The sequence below is a fragment of the Rhynchophorus ferrugineus genome, unplaced genomic scaffold (assembly GCF_030347505.1).
Source record: "Rhynchophorus ferrugineus isolate W39M unplaced genomic scaffold, kcgeb_rfMv2 rfM7, whole genome shotgun sequence".
NCBI lineage: Eukaryota > Metazoa > Arthropoda > Insecta > Coleoptera > Curculionidae > Rhynchophorus > Rhynchophorus ferrugineus.
This window is the reverse complement of record NW_027472586.1, coordinates 1,036,595-1,058,578: the sequence shown is the minus strand read 5'-3', so window position 1 is coordinate 1,058,578 and position 21,984 is coordinate 1,036,595. Positions and strand designations below refer to the sequence as shown.

Below are 21,984 nucleotides of genomic sequence, written 5' to 3'. Positions count from 1 at the left end.
GTTGGTTCGGTAAAAAAATAAAGAGGAGGAATGCGAGTGAAACCTCCCAACTAATACATAGCAAAATAAATTGCAAAAAGGTATGTCGGAATGTCAAAACTTGTCCCGGTCGTAAAATATTTTCAATTTTGACAGTATTTTCAATGATTATATTTGAAGGTTATATTTTAAACTTCAGCAACTAACAGAATCCAACGTAGCCGTATACATAAATTAAACATTAAAACTATCTAAGCTTTCAATGAAGTGGTGAAGGTGAAAGGCTAAATAAATGGAACACTATACACGGACGCGGCTGGTTTGACAATTCGATGATTTTCTTTTATATAACTATGCTTTTTAGTGTTATTTTTCGACAATATTTGTATATTTATTATTCTATATAGAAACGTTTATTGCAAACATAATATTTACCATTTTTGGTTATTATTAAAAGTTGCGGTAAGCGTTGCGTAATAGTATCCCGATAATTATTGAAACACTACAGTTTATAACAATGTTTACGAATGAAACGTCATTCAGTAGAATAAGTCTAACGCGGAACTTTGTTTTTGAGCTTGGTTTTCGTTTCAGAGCCCAAAAAAGATAAGACTGATGGAAACAACTCACAAAATGGTGCCATGTCACCGAACGGTGAGGGTCCACTTCACGTCACCCAGCCCTCGAACCAACCCGGGGACGAGGGTCGCAAGCCGGAACGGCCCAGCACGCTGGGCCACGGCAAACTCACGAGGAGGTTGTTATGTTACCACAGCGAGCACTGTAAGTCCACTGCCGGGGTTCCCTGGTGGGATCGGGCCTTAACGCGGTTTTGTCGTTCCGCAGTTGCCGAGGGCCAACAGGTGGGACCTCCGGGCTCGACGCCGCCTCCGCAGGAGAAGCAGCCGCACCAGGTATCCGTACAGCTACCGCCGCCGGCTGCCGGTCATCCTCCCCCCTTCGTTCTCTCGGAATTACCCGAACCTCCCATACCCGTGTCGGAGATAGGACCGATACCCCCGCCCCCCATGTTCAGTTCGCCCAGTCCGCAAACTAGACGGCAGAGCCCCCTACCTAATCCGGCGGACTACGACTACGAAGGTACGTACACGGCCTACTGGATTACAAGATTGGGTGTACGAATGCATCAGTGATTCTAGTACTCGTATTACGTACATGATTCGAGCAACATGACGTAGCTGTAGGTTCGAATATGTCATTTGAACCCGCTTCTAGCGACCAGTTTTATTGTAAATAAAGGGCAAAACGATTTTTCCTCCTCCATATACAACTTGCGACAAAAATGATTACATTGCATTCAAAATTTGTTGATGAAACAATTATTAGTACACACTACACCTTCAATTTATCACTTACCAATATCAAATTCCGTGTTGAAGCTTCTTCGCTTAGTCCTATATCCTGTAATTTCGAAAGTATTCGAGAAATTCTACTGTAAATACTAAAATACACCGTTAAAAAGCAAGATAGAGATCTCAAACTACTAATTTGGCTTCAATTGAAGATCGACCAAGTAACTAGAATTATTGATGTAATCGAACGAATACTAGAAAACAAAAAGTTGTGCTGTACTATCTGTCATAATGTTACATAAAGTTGTTACCAAAGTATGACATGAGATACTTCAGTGTAAGTTAAACGTGCTAATTCTTATAGCGAAAATGTTTTAAACATTCTACTGAAAAGACTAAAAGCCATCGTTGAAAAACAAGACAACAATCCCAAACACCCAAAATGGTTCAGTCAGTTATCGATTAAGTAACTAGAATTATTGATGTAATCGAACGAATATTAGAAAACAAAAAGTTGTGCTGTACTATCTATCATAATGTTACATAAAGTTGTTACCAAAGTATGACATGAGATACTTCAGTGTAAGTTAAACATGCTAATTCTTATAGCGAAAATGTTTTAAACATTCTACTGAAAAGACTAAAAGCCATCATTGAAAAAATTGGTTCAGTCAGTCATCGATTAAGTAACTAGAATTATTGATGTAATCGAACGAATATTAGAAAACAAAAAGTTGTGCTGTACTATCTATCATAATGTTCATAAAGTATGACATGAGATACTTCAGTGTAAGTTAAACGTGCTAATTCTTACAACGAAACTGTTTTAAACATTCTACCGAAAAGACTAAAAGCCATCATTGAAAAACAAGACAACAATCCCAAACACCCAAATTGGTTCAGTCAGTCATCGATTAAGTAACTAGAATTATTGATGTAATCGAAAATATATTAGAAAACAATAAGGTCTGCTCGACTATCATAATGTTACAGGCAGTTGTTGACAAAATATGACACAAAATACTTTAGTTTAAGTTAAATATACTACTTCTACATGTATGCTCAATTATTGAAGTAATATATTTCTTAAATGTACTTTAGAGCAAAACAAAAAGAAGCTTATTTTACTGTAAGACCTATTTTATAATTGGTATATACCAGCAATATGGCATAGTTAAAATGTAGAATGAATTCGTGATATTAATAGTTGAAATGATCCTTGACTATCTGAGGTTATGACAACGAAAATTTCTAGACTTTTCGAGAAAAGTACGATGAAGTATCGTTGATGCTGCTTGTTATTGTTATGGTTATAGATTAAGAGACCTTTGCTAAAGCAAAAAGTCACGAGCAGAGATTGCTTTAACATACAAACATGCAAGCCATTTATCTCCTTGATAACAACAGTCTGACAAAAAACTCTGAGTGGCCGAAACCTGTTAATTGCTTGTACTAAGACAAAAGGAGCATTGATCAGTATAAACTAGCTTGTATGAATCTGAAAATAGTAAGATTGTAATGTAAATGTCCTCAAATTACTTGAGTTTTAAAAATAAAAAATTATGTTGCCCATGTAGTTTGCCATATTTAGGCAAAGAAACAACTATCTACTTTTTTATTCACTCAAAAATAAATATTGAATAATATTTGTTCTAGCCTACTACGTTAAATTGCATCATAATTACGTTTCCACTTTTTTTTTAGAAAACGAAGAGGACGATGAATACGAGGTGATCTGCGATGACGACAACGCCTACATGTTCCGCATGCCCCAACCGGATCCTGCCATTGACACAAGCAGAATCGACGAGATCCCGGCTAAGGAACCGAAGTTCAACGCCATGCCTCTCAAGTCGGCCCTCAAAAAGAAGAACAGCGGCGGCTCCACGCCACAGGGCACCCCCACGCAGGAGAACCGACCGTTGGGCGTCAGACAGCAGGATCACAATTCCAGTTTTAAGTGAGTACCACGCCTCCCCCCGCGAGGTACCGCCGTCGTCCGGAAATATCCCGATTTTGTTTTTTGTTTCCCTCAATTATTTACCGACCGGTTACCCGATTCTAATGTTGTTTTCTTTTTCTTTGTCTGTCTAATGCAGAAGGCCATTGTCGAGGCCTAGGATAAGAATATGGTAAATATGAGTGTGTTTTGAAAGTGTTTTTTGTTGCCTTTTTGAGAACATCGTAAGTTGGGTTTATCCGAGAATTATTTTCGTCCTCTTTCTCTGGATGAATATTAAAAGACACAGCTTTTCCATATCCTCTCCTTGAATATGAAACTATTTAGACTCCTCTTATGCCTGCCTGGCATTCATGAATAACAAATATTGCCAGTGTTTTCGAGTCTTGCAAACAATAACCAGTTCCTTTGAGCTCGAGGAAAATATTTTTCGGATAATCAGTATAGTACGCATCGCTCCCATCATAAATGAACCAGTACTTCATTCATTTATGACAGTCTTCACTCTTCTCTGCGGATGTTTTCTCATTTAAAAATTGTGCAACATTTACCATGTACCATTAGGTAGGGATAATTTGATACTTACAATCTGAATGAAATAAAATATAGATTTCATACTGAATAAGAATGGAGAAAATGATCTAAAGATACATATAGTTCGTATATACTATAATCAAATCATCTCTACCACCATATATCCATAATTGGGTTGGTGTATACTATAATAAAGCGCTACCATTTCAGTTCCAAGGCTAAGTTCGCCATAGGATTACCATGCACCATAGAGAACAAGGAGAACACCAGACCGTACGTCATCAAGGAGGACGACACCGATTCGGATTCGGCGGACGGGCCGATACACTACCGAGACGAGGAGAGCGGCCTCTCCGAGGAGAGCAGGTTGGCTCTCAAGATCGCCCGCAAGGAAAGCCTATCCCTGAAACTATCCCTACGCCCCGACCGCCAAGAACTAATCAACAGGTAACTTCCTCGCCCTCACGGGTCGTATTTTTGTCCTGACGCGACCGATTTTCCAGAAATATTCTTCAAATACAGTCAGAGAACGAGAGGCAGAGCGAGAAGGAAGCCATCGGAGCTAGGCTGATTCGAAGACTGAGCATGAGACCCACCCAGGAGGAGCTGGAGGAGCGAAATATTCTGAAAAGTAAGAGTTGAGGTGTTCTGAGCGAAGCCCTACTACTGGACGTGTTTGTTATTACAGAGCAAAGCCCAGCGGAAGAAAAGAAACAGAAGGAGGAGAAGAAGAGGTTCCTATTGAGGAAGTTGAGCTTTAGGCCGACGGTTGAGGAACTGAAAGAGAAGAAAATCATAAGGTTTAATGATTACATTGAGGTAACGCAAGCCCACGATTATGATAGGAGGGCCGACAAGCCTTGGACCAGGTGATTGTTATGATTATCTTCGTCTCGGACCATTAAACAACGCAGTGTTACGGTTTCAGGTTAACACCCAAAGACAAAGCAGCCATAAGGAAAGAACTGAACGAATTTAAGAGCTCCGAGATGGATGTGCACGAGGACAGTCGGCATTTAACTAGGTAAAGTTGATTATTTCGATCCTTAACCGTTTTTTTTTTCTGTATATACGTTGCTCAATAACTCCAGACCCTAACTTCGAACCAAACATCTTTTGAGCCGAACTGGTAATCAGAGGTGACCAAATCTAAACCAATTAACCATCTTCAAACTCGGGACTTATTGAGTGACTTAATGATATCGGTACGAACAGCAGGGGTGGCCTTGATTTTTTCATAATACAGTTTTAAGACGAATAGTCGATCGAACGGAGGTACCGTCGATGTGATTATAGGTTTGTTTACTGGCGATTTTCCAGGTCGATCCAAGACTGTTTTTTGTGTGTATGTCCGAGGTTTGGGTTACTCATATGGTTTTTCAACTAGGTGTAACTGTTATCTCGTAAAATCTGACCATTTCCACACTTGTGCTGTGTGTTTTTAATAATGCAAAATCTTCAAGTACAATGTGAATTCAAGTTCATGTGGTTTGGTTCGCTTTAGTCTTCTGTTTTCTTACGTATTGCCTAGTACCTGTATTTCTTCCACGTTAGTGATTTAATAACCTTATTTCATTCTTTAAGGCGAAATCTTGGATAGCTTCGTAATCCATTTTTTCGTTGGTTACGTAGCGATAAGCATTGATAATTAATCGTAGAACTTTGTTTTGCCAACGTTGGATTACTAGTTAGATACATCCAAATTGGCCTTATGATTAACCAATCTCTTTAATTTAAGTTAAAATTTAGAATATTTTCCGACAAATTGTCCGACAAAATCAAGCTACTGTAGCTTGATTTTGTGTCCTATCTCCTGTGTTATATAATGTTTCGAATTTAACCTACCATTAATACGAACGCCGAGGTACTCAGCTGATTTTGCTTGAGGAATTGGGTATCCGTCAAGTGATATAATTAAGTTTTAATCAAATTAACATGGACAGGTTCGGAGCTGTGATGTATTTTCCAACGTTGACTGTATGAGTGCTAGAATCCACAGTAAACGAACCTAATAATTAACGAACACTGTCGCATAACAAAAAAGGCATTAAACCTACGATGTATCGTTGAAATAAAACGAGAAGATTCCTCGATGAAAAACGTTTTGTGATGCCGAATGTTGTTTTCAGATATTACAAAATAAACACTAAAATTGTCCATAGGCCGGGAGTGGTAATACGCGCACGAGCTCCCCTTAAACCAAATTTTAAACAAAATATGTTTTACATAGTTGGATAACGTTTCGTTTAAATAAAGTCCAGACAATGTAAGTTGGCAAACGAAACACCGTTTTCTTTACTCACCGAGCAAAGTGTACGATCGGTGGACATAACGGGCTTGGTTGGTTTCGGTGAAGTCTCTCGCATCGGTTCATGAAGGGACATTCGATGATATAAACTAACGAGAACGTGGATGAGAGAGATTTCCCACCAGCGTTATGTCGACCGAGGATTATACTTTGCGCCAATCAACTATTGTACGTCTGAAGCTTAATTTGTGACTTTATTTTCGATTTTTTGTTGGTTTTGGAACAATTTATCTCGCACCCGCCTCTGAACCCATGGAAAATGATCCGAAACTACTACTACCAGCACCTTATGTCGAAACAACATTTATTATCTGCATTCCTCGTTGCCATACTTGTGCTGTAGCATTACTAACTTATGGTTTTCTTTTGTTTTGTTACGACTACATCACCATACACACACGAGTATCCAGTTTCTATTTGCTTATAGACAATTTTAGTATAGGTACATTGTACCGGTCATGTTCATTCTATTTTGATATCACACTGGTAATAATTCCCGTTTCAAAATCAAACGGGCGTTATATGGGTACCTGAAAAAATACTCTAGTAATTATTTTTCGAAATTTTATATATTGACGAAATATCTGGCTTATAAAGTAATTTTAAAGGATTTACAACATATGGCGTTACTGTGTATTAAATCGCGTTGGATTCAGGCCTTACTGAGAGGCTTCACTTTTCAGTATGTCATTTCGTCCAAATGTAAACAAAAAAAATTCGGTGCGTTAAAAATGTCTGAATTTGTACCAAGTAAATCCCATTTGTGGGAAGTTTTGCTTTTTTATTTGAATTTGAAGAAAAAGACGGCTGAGGGTCATCGAATGTTGTGTGAAAGTTAAGGCAAGCATGCTCCGTCGATATCAACCTGCGAATAGTGGTTTCGACGTTTTAAAAGTGGTGATTTTGACACCAAAGACAAAGAGCATTCTGGGTAGCCAGAAAATTTTGAAGATGAGGATTTGACGGCATTACTCGATGAAACCATCAATGGGGATGACTGTCGACTATCAACTAGTCCAGCATTGTGTGAAACACAAGCAAAGGTACGATAATGTTATTCTTCAGCATGACAGCGTTCGACCACATGTTGCAGAACCGTGGTGAAAACGTACTTGAAACAGAAATTAAAATGAGAACTGCTACCCCGTCCTCCGTATTCTCCAGACCTTGATCCTTCTTCTAAAAATGTGTCGATTCGTGGATAGCTTCAAAAGGTACATCGTTCTTTTGAAATGCTATCCGTAAATTACTTGAAAGACGGGAAAAAGTAGTTGTTATCGATGAACAGTACCTTGAATAAAATATATTATGCCGATTTTTCACGATAAAACTTCGAATTAAAAGAAAATCCTTTAAAACTAATTTATAAGTCTAATGTAATTAAAAAAATATGTGGATTACTTTTTTATGTACCTAATATATCACAATATAATTAATATGCAAATGTTTTAAGGGTGTATCTATTTTTCAAGGTACAACCCCAAATTTGATGGTCTCTTGGTTGATACACCCTTAAAAGGTCAAACATCAGCGAGCACAATTAAACTAATAACGTTATTCTGTTCTATTTTTCAGATTCCATAGGCCTTGACAATTGCAAGGCTTTAAATTAGAAGAAAACAAAATTTCTGTGATGGACGTATATGTAGATTTTATTATTTCCCCCATAATCGCTTAGTAAAATGGTACCAGATTCCCCCTATCCCTTCGCCCCGCTACTCCCCTCTCACCCCACCCCCCTAACGCCGCGCCACGCCTCACCCCGGCGTGAACAAAATCTATTCAAACTACGAGAGATGATATCCTTACACAGTTCTGTGTAAATAGATGTAATAATTGTTTCTTATGTACATAAGTTATTTTGTATTACGAGAAGTAAAACAAAACATTTAGAAGAGAAAAAACAACGTTTTCATGAATCCGGAGTGTGAGAGTGTGTGTGTGTGTGTGTGTGAGCGAGAACGTGCAAACAAGATAGTTTTTCTTTTGTTTCGTCCATCGATAAGATTGTCGTTTTTGTACATATTGCTGATAACGAGAAACAAGAGACGGTCGATGCGATGATTGGCGAGATTCCTCGAGACGGGATAACGTTGGTGGAGAGCGAGACCACATCACCGGAGTGCAATCGTTTGCGTAGATATTATCGCGATTTTTTTTGTTAGATCCTGTGGTCTGATTCGTTCAGCCTTTTCCTTTGCCTGTAGCTACAGAGGCATTCGTTTCAACCAGTCGAATTTGCGAGCAAGTTCACGGCACACTTTGTTTTAAGTTTCCTGCTACCAGGGTGCGAACAAACTATAAAAGACAATCTTATTTCAGACGTTTCTTGGTGAACTGAATATAGACCACAACCTAGAGAATTTTTTTTTAAATAAACTATTTATATGGAACAAACCGTAGACCATTTTTAATAGTGACATTTACATGTAAGGTAAACAACTAAATTTAAGGATTAAACAAATTGGCGCAGGGCATTCCCTTCACCCTGTATATATATATACGTAAGATGATATTTCTTTCGCTGTTGGAAATTTGTATGCAGAGAAGGGCGTTCTTCTGATTTTGACTTAGTTTTTTTTTCACGTATTTTTGTATCCAACCTCCCCTCCGCCTCCTCAAGATGTTTCCCTTGTAACATTCTAAACGATTATATTTGTACATAACATATCCAGGTTTGGAACAATGTTGAATCAAAAAAAATTACCAACAAACTAACGTATTTCTCCACGCCACGTGTCGAAGGAATATGAGCACTTTTATTTATTATTGTAATTACGATTCAAGCCTATATATATACATAACAATCTTTTATATTGTATTATAATTTTGTATATTTTAGCCAATTTATAAACATTTAAAAATACTGGTTTGAATAAGTGAAAAACGTTGTTCTGTTACGCTATATTTTTTATTATTTTAATAAATGTAGAATAACTATTTTGAAGAGGTTTCTTCCAGCAGTTTATTTATCCTTTTTATTGTACTGTTTTTTTTTTAATTTTCATTCGATCTAGTTGTAATGTATTCTTTTATGAGAGAACAAATGACAAATGCCATCCCTTGACATAAGTTTTAATTTTACTGTTGTGATTCGATGAACCGAAGGAGCTTGTAAACTAATAAAAAAGTCCCAAATAAATAGATTGCTTATTAAAAAAAATGAGAGCAAAACATAAACTATGTTCTATGATGTAACATTTACCACATTGTATTCGTATGAAATTAATTTATATTCATGAAAGGAAATGTCTTCCAAATAAATAAGACATTGAAATAAGAGAGTTTTCAGTTTTATTTCTTTTGTACGGGAGGTAAGTACATTTGCGATGGACGAAAATAAATCTCTAACGAGCATTTATAGAATAAAGATAAATGATAGAATTGTCACAGTGTTTTTTTAATAGAATATGCTAATGTGTTTGGATGGCTTAATAAAATACTTATGAAAAAGTAAATTTTTTTTCCACTTACCGAGCGATACTTAACCAAAAATTAATTTTTCTTGTAGTTGTGATGCAACCGATGATACAGCGGTGATTGTTTAATTGCATATATATTTTATATATACAGTATGATTTATATATACCCGCTTTTATTATTTTTAATGAGGAGTTACAGTTGAACAATATTGTTGATTTAGAAAACCTAAAGGTAAGGTTTTATAAATAAAAAACGTGCTTTGGTAAAAAAGAATTTTTAATATATAAATATAAAGTACAATCTTAATACTTATCTCGATATAGATATATATATATATATTATATATAAAGATAATAACGATGGAAAAATAAAGATACTTTTCGCGAAACATAAAGTAAACAACGAAATAAGGACGCGAAAATAAGGTCACTGTTTCAAACTTCAACAATCTAGGAAAAATATCACGATTAAAGCTGGTTCTTGGCGTTGCGATCGCTGAACCTGTGCCGTAGCAGCACCACGCTGCTGTACAGCTTCACGGCGGGGCCGACTTTGAGGTGGAGCAGCTGGAGGATGTCGCACTGGCTGAGGTGCAGCAAGGACTCTCCGTCGATGTCGTTCTCGATGAACAGATCCGTCTTCGTATCGCAGCCCGGGATGCCGGCCACGAACTCGGCCACGTCGCCCGGCGTCCAGTCCCAGGGATTGTCCCCGGTGGAGACGTACTCGCCGAGGAACGTCGAATGCCGCCGCCAGGATTCCTTCTCGGCGGGCAGCACCTGGGAGTCTTCGATCAGCTTCTGTGCCTTGGCCATCAGCAGTTCCTGATCGTTGTCCTTGTTATCATCCGTGTCGTCGGCCTTGTCTTTCTTCGACTTGACGGGCGTGGAGTTCTTGGATCTCTTCGGTCGTTTCTCGGGTGGTTCTTGAACGATTTCGATTTTGGACGCTTCCAGCTCCTTCAGCCATTTGGGTGGTCGGCCCACACGCGGTTTCCTGATAAATGAAATAGAACACGGTGAAATCGTTGTGATTCTCCTAACTAGGTGATGGTACTTACAACTTGTAATCTTTGGGTTCGCGAGATACAGGGATCTTGGCTTCCGGGCTCCTATCGGGGCTCAGTAATCGGTCCGGCAGTATCTTATCCGCGTCGATGTTCACTTCGGCATAGGGGCAGTATTTTTGCACCGAGTGAGTCGTGTATTTTAAACCCAGGGTGTGTCCTTCACCTCTACATCCTACCGTGGGACATTCCAGAAAATCGTAGACGTCATCGGGTGCTGAAAGAACGATTGATGGATTAACACGCGTCGGGCAGAGTTGTAACTCGAGACTTACTCAGAGGCGGTTCCATCGGATGACCGGTTTTCTGACACCACCCAACTGGATGGATGTCCGGACTGTCGTCATCCACCCAGTAACTGTACCGGTCTGGCCAACCATCGAAATGTATCCTAATTTGATGCTCCTTTACGTCATCAACTGTAGCTACTCTTATCAAATGAGGAACCTAAAAAAACCAAAGATGAATTCCGATTGGTTATGACAGTTTAGTGATTACTCAGAGCATTTTAGAGGAATATCAGGAGATCACAATCAAAAGGCAATAAAGAAAACCATTTTTTAATCGGTTTTAATAAAAACATAGAATTGGAACATTGTTAAACTAACCTTAAATAAAGTAACAGTAAATGACTAAATGTTTGTTTTCTTGATACTGACATAGCCTTTTGTATAATCATACAAAGAATACTCCAGTTTTAATATAATGTTTTCAACAAAGCTATTATATATGTTAGGCATGAGATTCATTATATATTTAGTAAAGTGCAAAAAAGCGTGTCTAACGTAAAATTATTACATTCTGTCTCTATGCTAGATAGAAAAATACTTCTTAAATAGTTGTAGTAAAGAGTCATTTCTATTTTGGTTAATATATTTTTTTTTAACTGCAATTTCTGGAATGGGGCCTTATAAGCTTAAAGAGGTTCTAAACCCGAATAGCTACCAATCTTGATAACATCCACAATCTGCTCTCTAATTCTATTGCAATCGATAATCAACTCATGTTGTACATTTTCTTTTGACATCAACATCAAACCTCGTCAGGAGTCGCTAGAGTAGCATTTTTTCAACCGCTGGCTGTTTGAACTAATTTTCACATACTTCAAATTTTAAACCTATCAGCCTTCTAGATTGGAATTTTGATCTTCACAATATTCTTTAACGTATCTATTAAACTGTTCTACCAAACAAAGTCGTCATCGCCTGCTATTTCATTTAGTTGGACTTGGGGCCTTTTGTACAAGACTTTTAATATTGTCAATATATATATATATATATATATATATATATATATATATATATATATATATATATATATATATATATATATATATATATATATATATATATATATATATACTGGAAGCCTGATACTGTTCATACAAGATTGGTAGTCTCAACCTTCAAATGACATGGGTCAATATTTCATGACCATGTACCGTGTCAAAAGTCGATGAAGAACGAATGGTGTTTCGAATTGTTTTTTTTTTCACCGTATATCCCAGAACTGGCTCTTATTGATTATTGATTGTTCGCTGGCATCAAAATATATGACACCACTGATATTGTATAAAAAACTGATATATTTATGTACTGATTAGTATTGGCTAGCTCAATAATGTTTTGCATTAGTGTGTTTTATATAACTACTTAGAAAAAAATAAAATAAAAATCTAGTAAGCATTATGAGTTTTTTTCTGGACCTAAATAATTTTTTCACCACTGTTATAAGGTGTCATATGTCACTTACCCTTTTATCCACGCATTCCAGTCTCATGCCTCTCTTGAAGCCGCAGGCAGATCGTTGCTTGAAGGCCCTCACGGGAGCGGCCACGGCCTTTTTCTCTTTCAGGTACTTTTCCCACGTGAAGGTCTCTGGGGTTGGATAATCTAAACAAAAACAACGTGAGTACGGAGCCGATGACGGAGACGGAGCGCTTCACTTACCACTGGGAGGTGTCAGGTTGTGCCCGTACTGGTCACACCAACCCACTGGATGGATATAGGGCGAAGTGGGGTCAGCCCAATAGTCGTAGATGTCGTCCCAGCCATCGAAGTGCACCAGCAATCTGTTATCCATCATGTCTCTCACCGTCGCCACGCAAACTAAAGAGGTGTTCTTCTTATCGACAGCCTCCAGCTTCATTCCTATTCTGAATCCGTTGGGACAGATGGCCTGAAACGTTCAACGTAAATAATCTCATAGTCAATCAGTAGAAAACAACGGATGATCTTACCTGGCCCGCTCGATTCGCGAACAAATGCTTCGGAGCCGCCGTGCTCTTCGTCACCCTCAGGTATTGCACCCAGTTGAAGTTTTCCTCGGTGTATCCCGGCGGAGGATGCAGCACATGACCGTATTTCTCGCACCACCCCATGGGAAACACGTCCATGGAGTCGGCGTTCGCCCAGAAGTCGTAGTTGTCTGAGTACCCGTCGAAATGCAGTCGGATCCTGTATCCAACAGCGTCGACTACCGTCAACACGCAGAAGTACGAGGGATGTTGAGGATCGACGCCTTCGAGCTTCATCCCTGCTTTGAAACAGTTCCTCGTGTAGGGGAAGGGATCCTTGAACAGCTTCAGCGGCGCTGCCTTGGCGTTAACGTGCGTCAGATACTTCGACCAGGAGAAGCCCTTCTTCTTGCAAGCCCAGGGATAGGAGAATTTGTCCGTGGGCATGTCGTTGGAGACGTCGTCCTCGTCTCCGCTCTCCTCCTTGATGTCGTTATCCGACTTGCTCTTGCAGAACTTTCTCTTGGCTCCCTTTTTCCCGCCCGATATATCGGGAGGTTTCCTGGTGATGTTTAAACAGGCTTCCTGGCAGGTCATGCTACAGAAGCTCGAGCTGATGAAGTCGGACAAGATACCGTAACAACCGCACTCCAAGCAGTGGACCTCCCGCTCCATATCCTCCTTCTCCTTCGCCTTCTTGACTTTTTTTTCCTGGATCTTTTGGTAATCCTCATCTTGCAAGTATTCGATGATGCCGAACTCGTTCATTATGAACTTTAAGCTGCTGCCGGGCAACACGCCGATGCCGTCGTCCCACTCGAGCAATTTGGCCGCGTCTACGTCACTTTCGCTGAAGTTGAAAATATTCTTCGGGTCCATCTCCTGGTCCCCGTCGGATGATTTCGTCGTTTTCTCCGTCTTAGTCTCGATGGGAGGCTTCGATTCCTCGACCTTTGGCTCCACGTCGGCATCTATGAAGCTGATTTCCATATCGTCGAAGTCCTTTCTGAAACTGAATTGAGATTTTCGCCGGCTTTTTTCCGGTTTCGACGCCGCCGGTATGCTGGGTACCGCTACGACGATGCTGTCCTCCATACCGTTGACCGGCTTCACCCCAGCGAGGTCTTTTTCTTTGCTGGCAGTGCTTGGGACCAAAGGCTCCGTCTTCTTCGATTCGGGGAATATATTATTGATGAAGTTCTTCTTCAAGATCGATACACCATGGGAGAATTTCAAAGGTTGCTTATTCGAGTTGGAGTTGTTCATGTTTTCGCTGGACGAATTACTATCTACTGAAGACACTACTAACCTGCAGTCGCTTTGATTACTGAGTGATTCCTCTGCTATGGACAGTTCATAAGTCTTGTTGCTAATATCATTTTTTTCTGGGCTTACTTCCAGTGATTCATTGCAAACCAAAGATTTTTCCGGTATAATCTCTACCTGGTCCTCACTGCTATTCTGTTTGGTTTTTGATTCACGCATGATGGTCAATGGATTATTGAAACCAGAATATTGGATCTTACCATCTGATATTTGGAAATTGTAAATTTTAGAATCATTCTGGGGCACAGGCATTGGTAAAACTGCTATCTTTGGATGTACAGAGTTAGTGGTGACGGTCACCGGAGGCCTATTAGACTGTATTTTGGGCATAGGGGTTAACAGAATCTTTTGTGAGGCTGCACCAGCAGATGCAAAACCGTTTTGGCTCACCACCAAACCTTCAGTAATTTTACAACCATCTGTTTGGAACTCTGTCGGCTTGGGCACTTTTTTCAGCATAGTCAGATACGTTGGAGGCACTTTGGCTCCGGCAGGCACAATAGCTAAAGGTTGTTTGGGTAAAACTAAAGAGCTTCTTCCAGGTGTTATTATCACATTCTTGCTGGGAGCTGTTTTGTTCATGTACCCAGTTGTGATGGGAGTAAAAATAAAATTGTTGTTGCTGGCCTTGTTGAAATTCACACTACCAAAAGGAACTTGGTAAACTAAAGGTAGGACCTTTGTCTTTAAAGCCACAGAATTCTGACTTGTATTACCAGCAACATCCTGATTAACACAGTTTTGTTCACATTTTGATATAGTTATGTCATCAGAATTATTCTCGATCACAATTTTTGCACTGCTACCAATTTGTATCTTTGTAGTGGCGTCTGCCTGTTTAGCTTTACCTTCTTCATTTGACGACGAAGCCATATCTGAAACAAAAAAATATTACGTTATCGGCTCCTAACAATGATTTTTTATTATCAGGACAACATAATATCTCTTATTTACATTTCACACTAAAAAATATCATAAAGGCTTTAGGGATCGAAGAAAACCACACTCGTCTTCATTAATTTTTCGTAATTAAGTTGTTTCCATATACATTACAATTAACAGCGACCGATACAGAAAAATCGCAAAGTCCTTGCTACCAAATGTCCATCTACAAAACTTTTATGAAATGCCTAAATTTAGTAACAGAATGGACCAAACTTTGATGCGAAATCAATGAAAAAAATTTAATAAATCTCACTCACCTGTTGTTCTACCCTGAACTAATAATTTCCATTAAAAACTTTAAATTTGTGAAAAACAAAACTCTCGTCAAAATACCTAAAGAATAATCCGTCCAATATTTTGTTGACGCACGCGCTTAAAGCATAAAACTTCAGTGGGGTAAGAGGGGAACGAGGCTGATTTCCCGCCGCTTGAAAAGTATTTGTAGGCTTATTTGAATTCCTCAATTTTCTCTCGAAATCTATCGTGGAAATACCTCTCTCGAAAAGATATGCTATCCAAACAAAATAAAAGTATTGCGAATAACTTCAAGATACATTAATGGACGAATAAACGAAAGACGAAGCCGTTACAAAATAATTCTCAGATGGCGTTGCTTCATGTCGACTAATTTAATTTTCTTGGTTCAATATTTACTTTATGCATATCTGATTGGTTTTACAGAGGACTTTTTGTCCTTTTACAGAAACGTAATTAATATACTGAAATTATATTTCTCAGTCGAAGACAATTCAAGATGGCAGAATTATACGCAAGCGCCGACTGTTGTTCCCTTTTCCCATTGTTGCCAAATTTATACTTATTTGTAAAGAGGCCCTTAATGTTAATTATAAAGAGTTTTTAAACTTCTATCATCGAATTAAAAAGAAAACCTATATTTTTTTAATATATATTATTTCCATATTTTGCGGTTTTTAGATAAAATCACAGCAATGTATTTTGTTATCCAAACAAGGTAAACAGCTGTTTATTTTGACGTTGACGTCTAGTTTCTTTTTAACATTTTGCGCTACCAGAACAAGAAAAAGTAGCTTGATTTACTTTTAATATTTCGTCAAGTTGGCTTCAGAGCGTCTTTTGAAGGGTACAGCTTATTGCGTAAATAGTTTTTTTGTTTATTGTAGATGGTGCTTTTAGGACTCATTAGGTAAGCGTCCTGAAAAGATGATATTTTGAATTGTGGCGTAGTTGTGCCAATGTTCACTTAAAATAACTTCGTGTGACTTGTATTCATTTTTGTAGTTGAATACAGTTGGAAAAATGGGGGGAGCCGTGAGTTCTGGTCAGAATAATGACGATCTTATTGACAATTTGCTCGAAGCGGACTACATCAAGAGCTCACAGATCGAGCGTGTGTTCCGGGCTGTTGATAGAGCTGAATATTTTCTTCCAGCAGCGAGGGAGAACGCCTATAAAGACTTGGCTTGGAAAAGCGGAAACCTACATATGTCAGCGCCATGTATCTACTCAGAGGTAATGGAAGGGTTGTGTCTGTCACCTGGTTTATCTTTTTTAAATATGGGCTCTGGCACGGGCTATTTGAGCACCATGGTTGGTTTGATTTTGGGCACGAATGGCGTTAACCACGGAGTCGAGGTACACGAAGATGTCATACAGTATGCTAACGAGAAACTGGAAGACTTTAAAAAATACTCAGGTGCTTTGGATGAGTATGATTTCTGTGAACCAAAATTTATTCAAGGTACTTTATATCGCCTTTTATTTATGTATGCTTCACTACATGTTTTTCAGGGAGTTGTTTGTGTTTGAGCAGTGAATATGCCGGCTTGTATGATCGAATATATTGCGGTGCTGGATGTCCAGAAAAATACAAGGACTACATGATGAATTTAATCAAAGTGGGCGGAATCCTGGTAATGCCCATCAATGATCAACTATTACAAATTAAAAGGTCATTATCTGGTATAGATTAACAGGATGATCCATAAAAAGGATTGTTTTTTAGAATGAGCAACACAGATTGGAGAACAAAAACCCTTTTGCCTGTATCATTTGCCTCTTTGATTGTACCTCCAGAGGATTCTCAAGAAACCATATATCCCAGTATGTTTTACCAATTTTAGAGGTACCAGCCTGTAAATCTCTCTCGTTTCAGTTGAAGTTGAACCGCTGCCACTTCAGATTTTGTGCAGGTCCGTGGTGAGAAACATTTTACGCAAAAATATAGAAATCGAGCACCCTCCGGTCAAGCGTCAGCGCCCAGCCAAGGAACCGAAGAGGAAGCGGGTACTGAAACGATTGGTGGTGCCTCTGTTCGATGACGAAGACAGTTCGGAAGAGGAGAGACAGGTCCGGTTAGGGGGCGACCGGAATCGAAACGCCGGTCGTGCCACACTCCGGAGGGACGACGACGGAGTGTTCAGTTTTTTCTTGGGAATGAACAGACGTGGGTCAAGTGAGTTTTTAGCGTATTAATTTGTTTTAAAATTATTTTCGATATCAATTAAAACTACAACTTACCGATCATTCGAGTTCTTGCGTAAAGCTGAACTACTTTTAACACCTGCACAAATCCAGATTCACAGTTTAAACTTTTATCTGTGTATATTTCTTCTTTTTTCAAGGTAGCTCAGTGCTTACTGGATCATGATAACGTTATGCTGTTATCTAGTCCAAAATGTTTTTACTGGCGGTGTTGTCAAATTTATTAGAAATTGACAATAACCTGGGGGACTTAAGTATTGTGAATCCCAAATTGTATCTGTCTCCAGAATACTTTATCGTGAAATAATCAATTTTTATTGGCGAAAAGCTTTTTGCTTGTTTTAATTTATTACCGTTTTACTATTTCATATTTTTTGAACGTTTACAAAAAGATAATATGTATTATTAATCCTGTAATTGTATTATCATCAAGTATATTAATCAGTGAATCTGCGACTGCACATATTTCCTATTCCTAATTTCTCTGATTTATTATTTTTTCAATTTTTATTGGTGTAAAGTTTTTTTGTTTGTTTTTATTTATTACTGTTTTTGCTATTTTATATTATTTGAACATTTGAACAAAGGTTATCCATTACCTTTACTGCGGTTATGGTAAATAGAAATTGCCGTTGTCGTTCAATGTTGCTCATTATATTTAGTAATCAGTGATCTGTCACTACACAGATCTTTATTATTTATTATCTTTATTATTTCATCAGCAAGTATAAATTCTATTAGTGAATTTTATATATTTTTTTTAATTTCTTTTTTTAGATATTTTTTTTAAGTACTTCGGGATGGATCGTATGAAGACAGTTATTTGTTTGTTGACGTTTTGGTACCATCTTCAACTCCTTTTAGATGTGCTTCTTCTTATACAAGTAGATTTTTACTTAATTTCTGATTTCGTTTTAGGAGTTTATCGTTAATTTGATCTAAACTGCTTATGTTATTTTGTTCACTTCAGTGTGTGCTGAACTCACTTCAGCTGTTTCTTCACTGAGTGCTAAATTTGTTTTTCTCAGTATATTTTTCTTTGGTTATTGGAATTCTTCCATTTGGAAGTTTTTAATTTTTATGTTACTTATAATATGTGATTCTTAAACATACTAAATAATATTGACGATGGAAAAAATAATTATTTAGCCAATCTCAGATTCTACCACTGAATTTAAATTTTTTTTTTAATTTTATTATTTATACATCTTTTGTATTATATTCTTAAAGTATTTTGGGATGGTCCGTAAGAGAGTTGTTTGTTGATGTTTTAGTACCATCTCATCTAACAGCCCTCGAGTCAATTTTCACTTAATTGCAGATGTAGTTTTAGGAGTTTATCATTGATCTGATTCAAACCTGTTCTGGCATTTTTGTATTGCTTGACTTAGTGCTATTTTTTTTTCTTTAGTTGGTTTTGTAGAATGTCAATTTCCTGCCACGTTGTCACATATTCCTCCTTAATCCCCTTTCTTTCCAAGGGCTACAATTACAATTAAAAACTTGCTCTTTTACATTTTATGTGGATCCATCGCTTTATTTTTCTTATTTGCTCATTTCATATTCCTCTACTCTGTTCGTAGTTGTACACTGCTAGTTTTGCCTTAAATTTGTTTTTGCTTTACATAATGTTTCTTGCCTCGTATAACTCATGTTTACTGCTTTTGTCATTTTGACTGATGTTGATCTAATTGATTGATTTATACTCAGGCGGGGATAGAGAGAATTTCAACTCATCCAGAAGGAATCTGAGCTTAAGAATCAATGAAGAATTAATGGAGACTGATAATACCACGGAAGATAATTCGAATCAAAGGTGAACTTTTTTTACATTGTATTTTTTACAACTGATTATTTTTCATGTATTTAACAGTGATTCGTCGGTACCTCAACAAGTTCGAGCCGTCATAGAACACCACTCTAATATAGAGCCCAATGATAATCAAAATCACGACGAAGAACAGCTGGGTACGATCAAAGAGATCAACGACGTGATCGAGGAGGTTCTGGAGGTGTTACGTCAGGAGAGGTCCAGTCCCGAACAGGACGAGCTTGAGGGCGATGCGGAGAACGAAGAGGAGGAGGACGAAGATGATGAGGAGGACCCAGGGGATGACCAACGGTACTATGTCAATTCTAAACGGATGACGGGTGTTCAACGATAGGTTTTGTGTTATAGGTCCGTCCTGAAGCCCCAGCCCGGCACAAGCAACGATTGTAAGAAGAACGGCAAGCGGGAAAAGACTGACAGTGGCCTGGGTGACGAGATAATCGAAGCGCAGGATTCCTCCGACGAGGAGGACCGTATGAGGTTGGAAGCCATCTCCAGCTGCGACGAGGAACAGGCCTCCGGCTCAGAGAAACGCCAAAAACGAGGTACACGACCTATATCGAAGTTTAGGCGGATCGAGAACAATGAGGGTTAGTTAGTCGGGCTCAGGGAGCGATTCTCAACCACCTCGACAGAGGACTGACGATTTTTGGGTGGTGTTGTATATCTCTCGTGAACTCATTCTTATTTCAGATACGAGCAGCGAGTTCGACACGGAAGAGGAGTCCAGATTCGCGGTCAGCGAGATGAAGATGTACCAGAGCCCCTTCACACAGCACATGAGGGCCAAGATCCAAGAGCTGCCCCTGCCGCCCATCTTGAAGATGTACTTGAATTACTATAGGGATTTCTAAATGTAAACGCATTGATATACAGTTCGTTGTTTTGTCTGTATGATAATATTAAATTTAAGAAGAATAAGGGAACGGTGTGGTTTGATATCAAGCGTACTGTACAAGATAACTGTACGCGGTGTCAAAACCACTGCTTCGCATCCAACGAAAACAACAGTCATCCATTTCTCAATCTTCGACTTGCTCAAATCGTCCGCTACAATTCGCCGCGATCTCGTTGAAATACTTTCGGTATTCCGATATTCCCTGTTCTTCTTAGACCGACGCCAGATCCATAGCTACTATGAATATACCACTCTAGATATTTTATACTTGAATGAAAACCAACGTTCGTTTCGTATCGGTCTTGGAATCGACCTTATTTTTGTATCCGTTACGCCCATTCAGGCAACATCCTGGCTAGGAACGATTCATACGGTTTAGTTGAACATGATGTGTACGTAAAATATTTTATTATTACTATTGATATGTTGTGTCCTATTGTAATTTGGTTGCATCAAAATAAAGAGTATTTTTAAGTTATTAGTGTGTATTTTATTTCGCCTATATAATTATGAACATTGAAAATAAATAATATAATAATACACGTGGGCCATGATAAACAAGAGACAAGAATGATTGTATAATTGCTTTTTGGTATATTCATATCTACTAGGACATAATAAATAAAACAATGGTTAAAATTTTATTGAGAAAATCAATGTATAAAATTTTTAACTGACAGATTATAGAAAATAAAGGCAATGATAAGTCCTTACAAAATAAGGTAGAGGTGGTAGGCCATGACAAATAAGAGACAAAAGCAGTTCAACGTATTTATTATTATTACTTCTTGGCATGACAGTTAATTAATAGGCCCTGAAAAATGATGGCCAAAATATATTACGGAGATATAGGGTCGCTAGTTTTTTTAGACAAATATATTATTATTATTTTAGATACAATCAGAACTAGAAAGCTTCTAAAGATACGGGGTTGCCAAGTTTTACGTATGTAGTACTGTTCTATGACTAATGGACTTGTTATTATAATTAGTTGTGTGAGAAATACAACTAGCAAGGCATGATCAATTGAAATAATCTAATTAGTTTCTGATATTAAACAAGTTCATATGATTAAACGTAGTTTTTTAAAAGATCTACTACTTAGGGCTAATTAAAAACAAATCAATAATATTAATTAATCTAGCATGCCGATGAGACAAAGGAAGATAAACACATGACGTACTTGACACTTATTCCGGACTGATTTAAAGATACGACACAATGCAGTCTAGAAAATAATCAGAACTGCAACTTTATCATCGTTATGACTATATTCATAACTTTCTCAATGAGTGGTATTAAATATTTTATTTTTCTTAGTAATTTATCGTTTATAAATGATAAATATGATAGCTTTCGTTTAAGTTTATTTTCTTGAGCCAAAAATAAATATTATAAACATAACCTATAATTGTGTATTATGTAACTATGAAATATAAATATTATGGAGGTTAGCATTAATATGCCACAGAATTATCTGACGTTACATTTTACTAATAAATATATTTCACATATTGAAAAATAGGAAAGGCAAAATAATACAGTGGATAATTTTAATTAAATTTTTTTCTAGATTAACAATTAAAGATTTATGTAAATGACATTAAAATTTTCAATTAACAACTGGGTTCAAACAAATTAATCATTTTAATAATCAGAGAAAATAAAAAAACTTTATTGCAAGTTTTAATAAAAACTGCAA

At 37.8% G+C, this 21,984-nt stretch overlaps 3 protein-coding genes across 42 annotated transcripts in view; 2 read left to right on the top strand and 1 right to left on the bottom strand.

Annotated features, from left to right (window-relative positions):
• Positions 1 to 9,034, top strand: part of LOC143200095 (phosphatase and actin regulator 2) — an 82,767-nt gene extending 73,733 nt beyond the window's left edge. For 26 of the 38 annotated variants that reach the window (XM_076410387.1, XM_076410384.1, XM_076410382.1 and 23 more), the window contains 10 exons: positions 574 to 762; positions 826 to 1,080; positions 2,997 to 3,252; positions 3,392 to 3,424; positions 3,997 to 4,233; positions 4,290 to 4,417; positions 4,475 to 4,655; positions 4,715 to 4,810; positions 5,916 to 6,052; positions 7,670 to 7,871. In XM_076410387.1, coding sequence (XP_076266502.1) covers positions 574 to 762; positions 826 to 1,080; positions 2,997 to 3,252; positions 3,392 to 3,424; positions 3,997 to 4,233; positions 4,290 to 4,417; positions 4,475 to 4,655; positions 4,715 to 4,810; positions 5,916 to 6,024 — 1,484 coding nt within the window. In that variant the 3' untranslated portion in view covers positions 6,025 to 6,052; positions 7,670 to 7,871. Of the gene's footprint in view, positions 1 to 573; positions 763 to 825; positions 1,081 to 2,996; positions 3,253 to 3,391; positions 3,425 to 3,996; positions 4,234 to 4,289; positions 4,418 to 4,474; positions 4,656 to 4,714; positions 4,811 to 5,915; positions 6,053 to 7,669 lie in introns of all 38 variants that reach the window. The other 12 variants (XM_076410385.1, XM_076410412.1, XM_076410416.1 and 9 more) reach the window with 4 other exon arrangements.
• Positions 9,035 to 9,775: 741 nt separating this feature from the next.
• On the bottom strand, positions 9,776 to 17,727 carry l(3)mbt (lethal (3) malignant brain tumor). 2 transcript variants are annotated; one of them, XM_076410377.1, is made up of 7 exons: positions 17,590 to 17,727; positions 12,823 to 15,020; positions 12,533 to 12,761; positions 12,336 to 12,475; positions 10,859 to 11,030; positions 10,578 to 10,800; positions 9,776 to 10,513 (listed from the first exon to the last, which is right to left on the bottom strand). In XM_076410377.1, the coding sequence occupies exons 1-7, from the start codon at positions 17,594 to 17,596 to the stop codon at positions 9,985 to 9,987; spliced, it is 3,498 nt and encodes a 1,165-aa protein (XP_076266492.1). In that variant the 5' UTR covers positions 17,597 to 17,727; the 3' UTR covers positions 9,776 to 9,984. The 2 variants fall into 2 exon arrangements, with proteins under 2 accessions (XP_076266492.1, XP_076266493.1); XM_076410378.1 differs by lacking the exon at positions 17,590 to 17,727 and adding an exon at positions 15,348 to 15,469.
• Positions 15,892 to 20,760, top strand: LOC143200100 (protein-L-isoaspartate O-methyltransferase domain-containing protein 1). 2 transcript variants are annotated; one of them, XM_076410419.1, is made up of 9 exons: positions 15,892 to 16,255; positions 16,351 to 16,810; positions 16,861 to 17,020; positions 17,075 to 17,172; positions 17,225 to 17,524; positions 19,264 to 19,369; positions 19,427 to 19,675; positions 19,733 to 19,929; positions 20,078 to 20,760. In XM_076410419.1, the coding sequence occupies exons 2-9, from the start codon at positions 16,369 to 16,371 to the stop codon at positions 20,236 to 20,238; spliced, it is 1,713 nt and encodes a 570-aa protein (XP_076266534.1). In that variant the 5' UTR covers positions 15,892 to 16,255; positions 16,351 to 16,368; the 3' UTR covers positions 20,239 to 20,760. The 2 variants fall into 2 exon arrangements, with proteins under 2 accessions (XP_076266534.1, XP_076266533.1); XM_076410418.1 differs by having other exon boundaries at positions 19,733 to 19,974.
• The last annotated feature ends 1,224 nt before the right edge of the window (positions 20,761 to 21,984 follow it).

Excerpts from the sequence above, each read along its gene's own strand:
- LOC143200100 (XM_076410418.1), top strand. The coding sequence starts at position 16,369 with ATGGGGGGAGCCGTGAGTTCTGGTCAGAATAATGACGATCTTATTGAC. Across the intron at positions 17,525-19,263 it reads AATGAACAGACGTGGGTCAA|GCGGGGATAGAGAGAATTTC; the intron begins GTGAGTTTTTAG and ends ATTTATACTCAG. Across the intron at positions 19,370-19,426 it reads GAAGATAATTCGAATCAAAG|TGATTCGTCGGTACCTCAAC; the intron begins GTGAACTTTTTT and ends TGTATTTAACAG.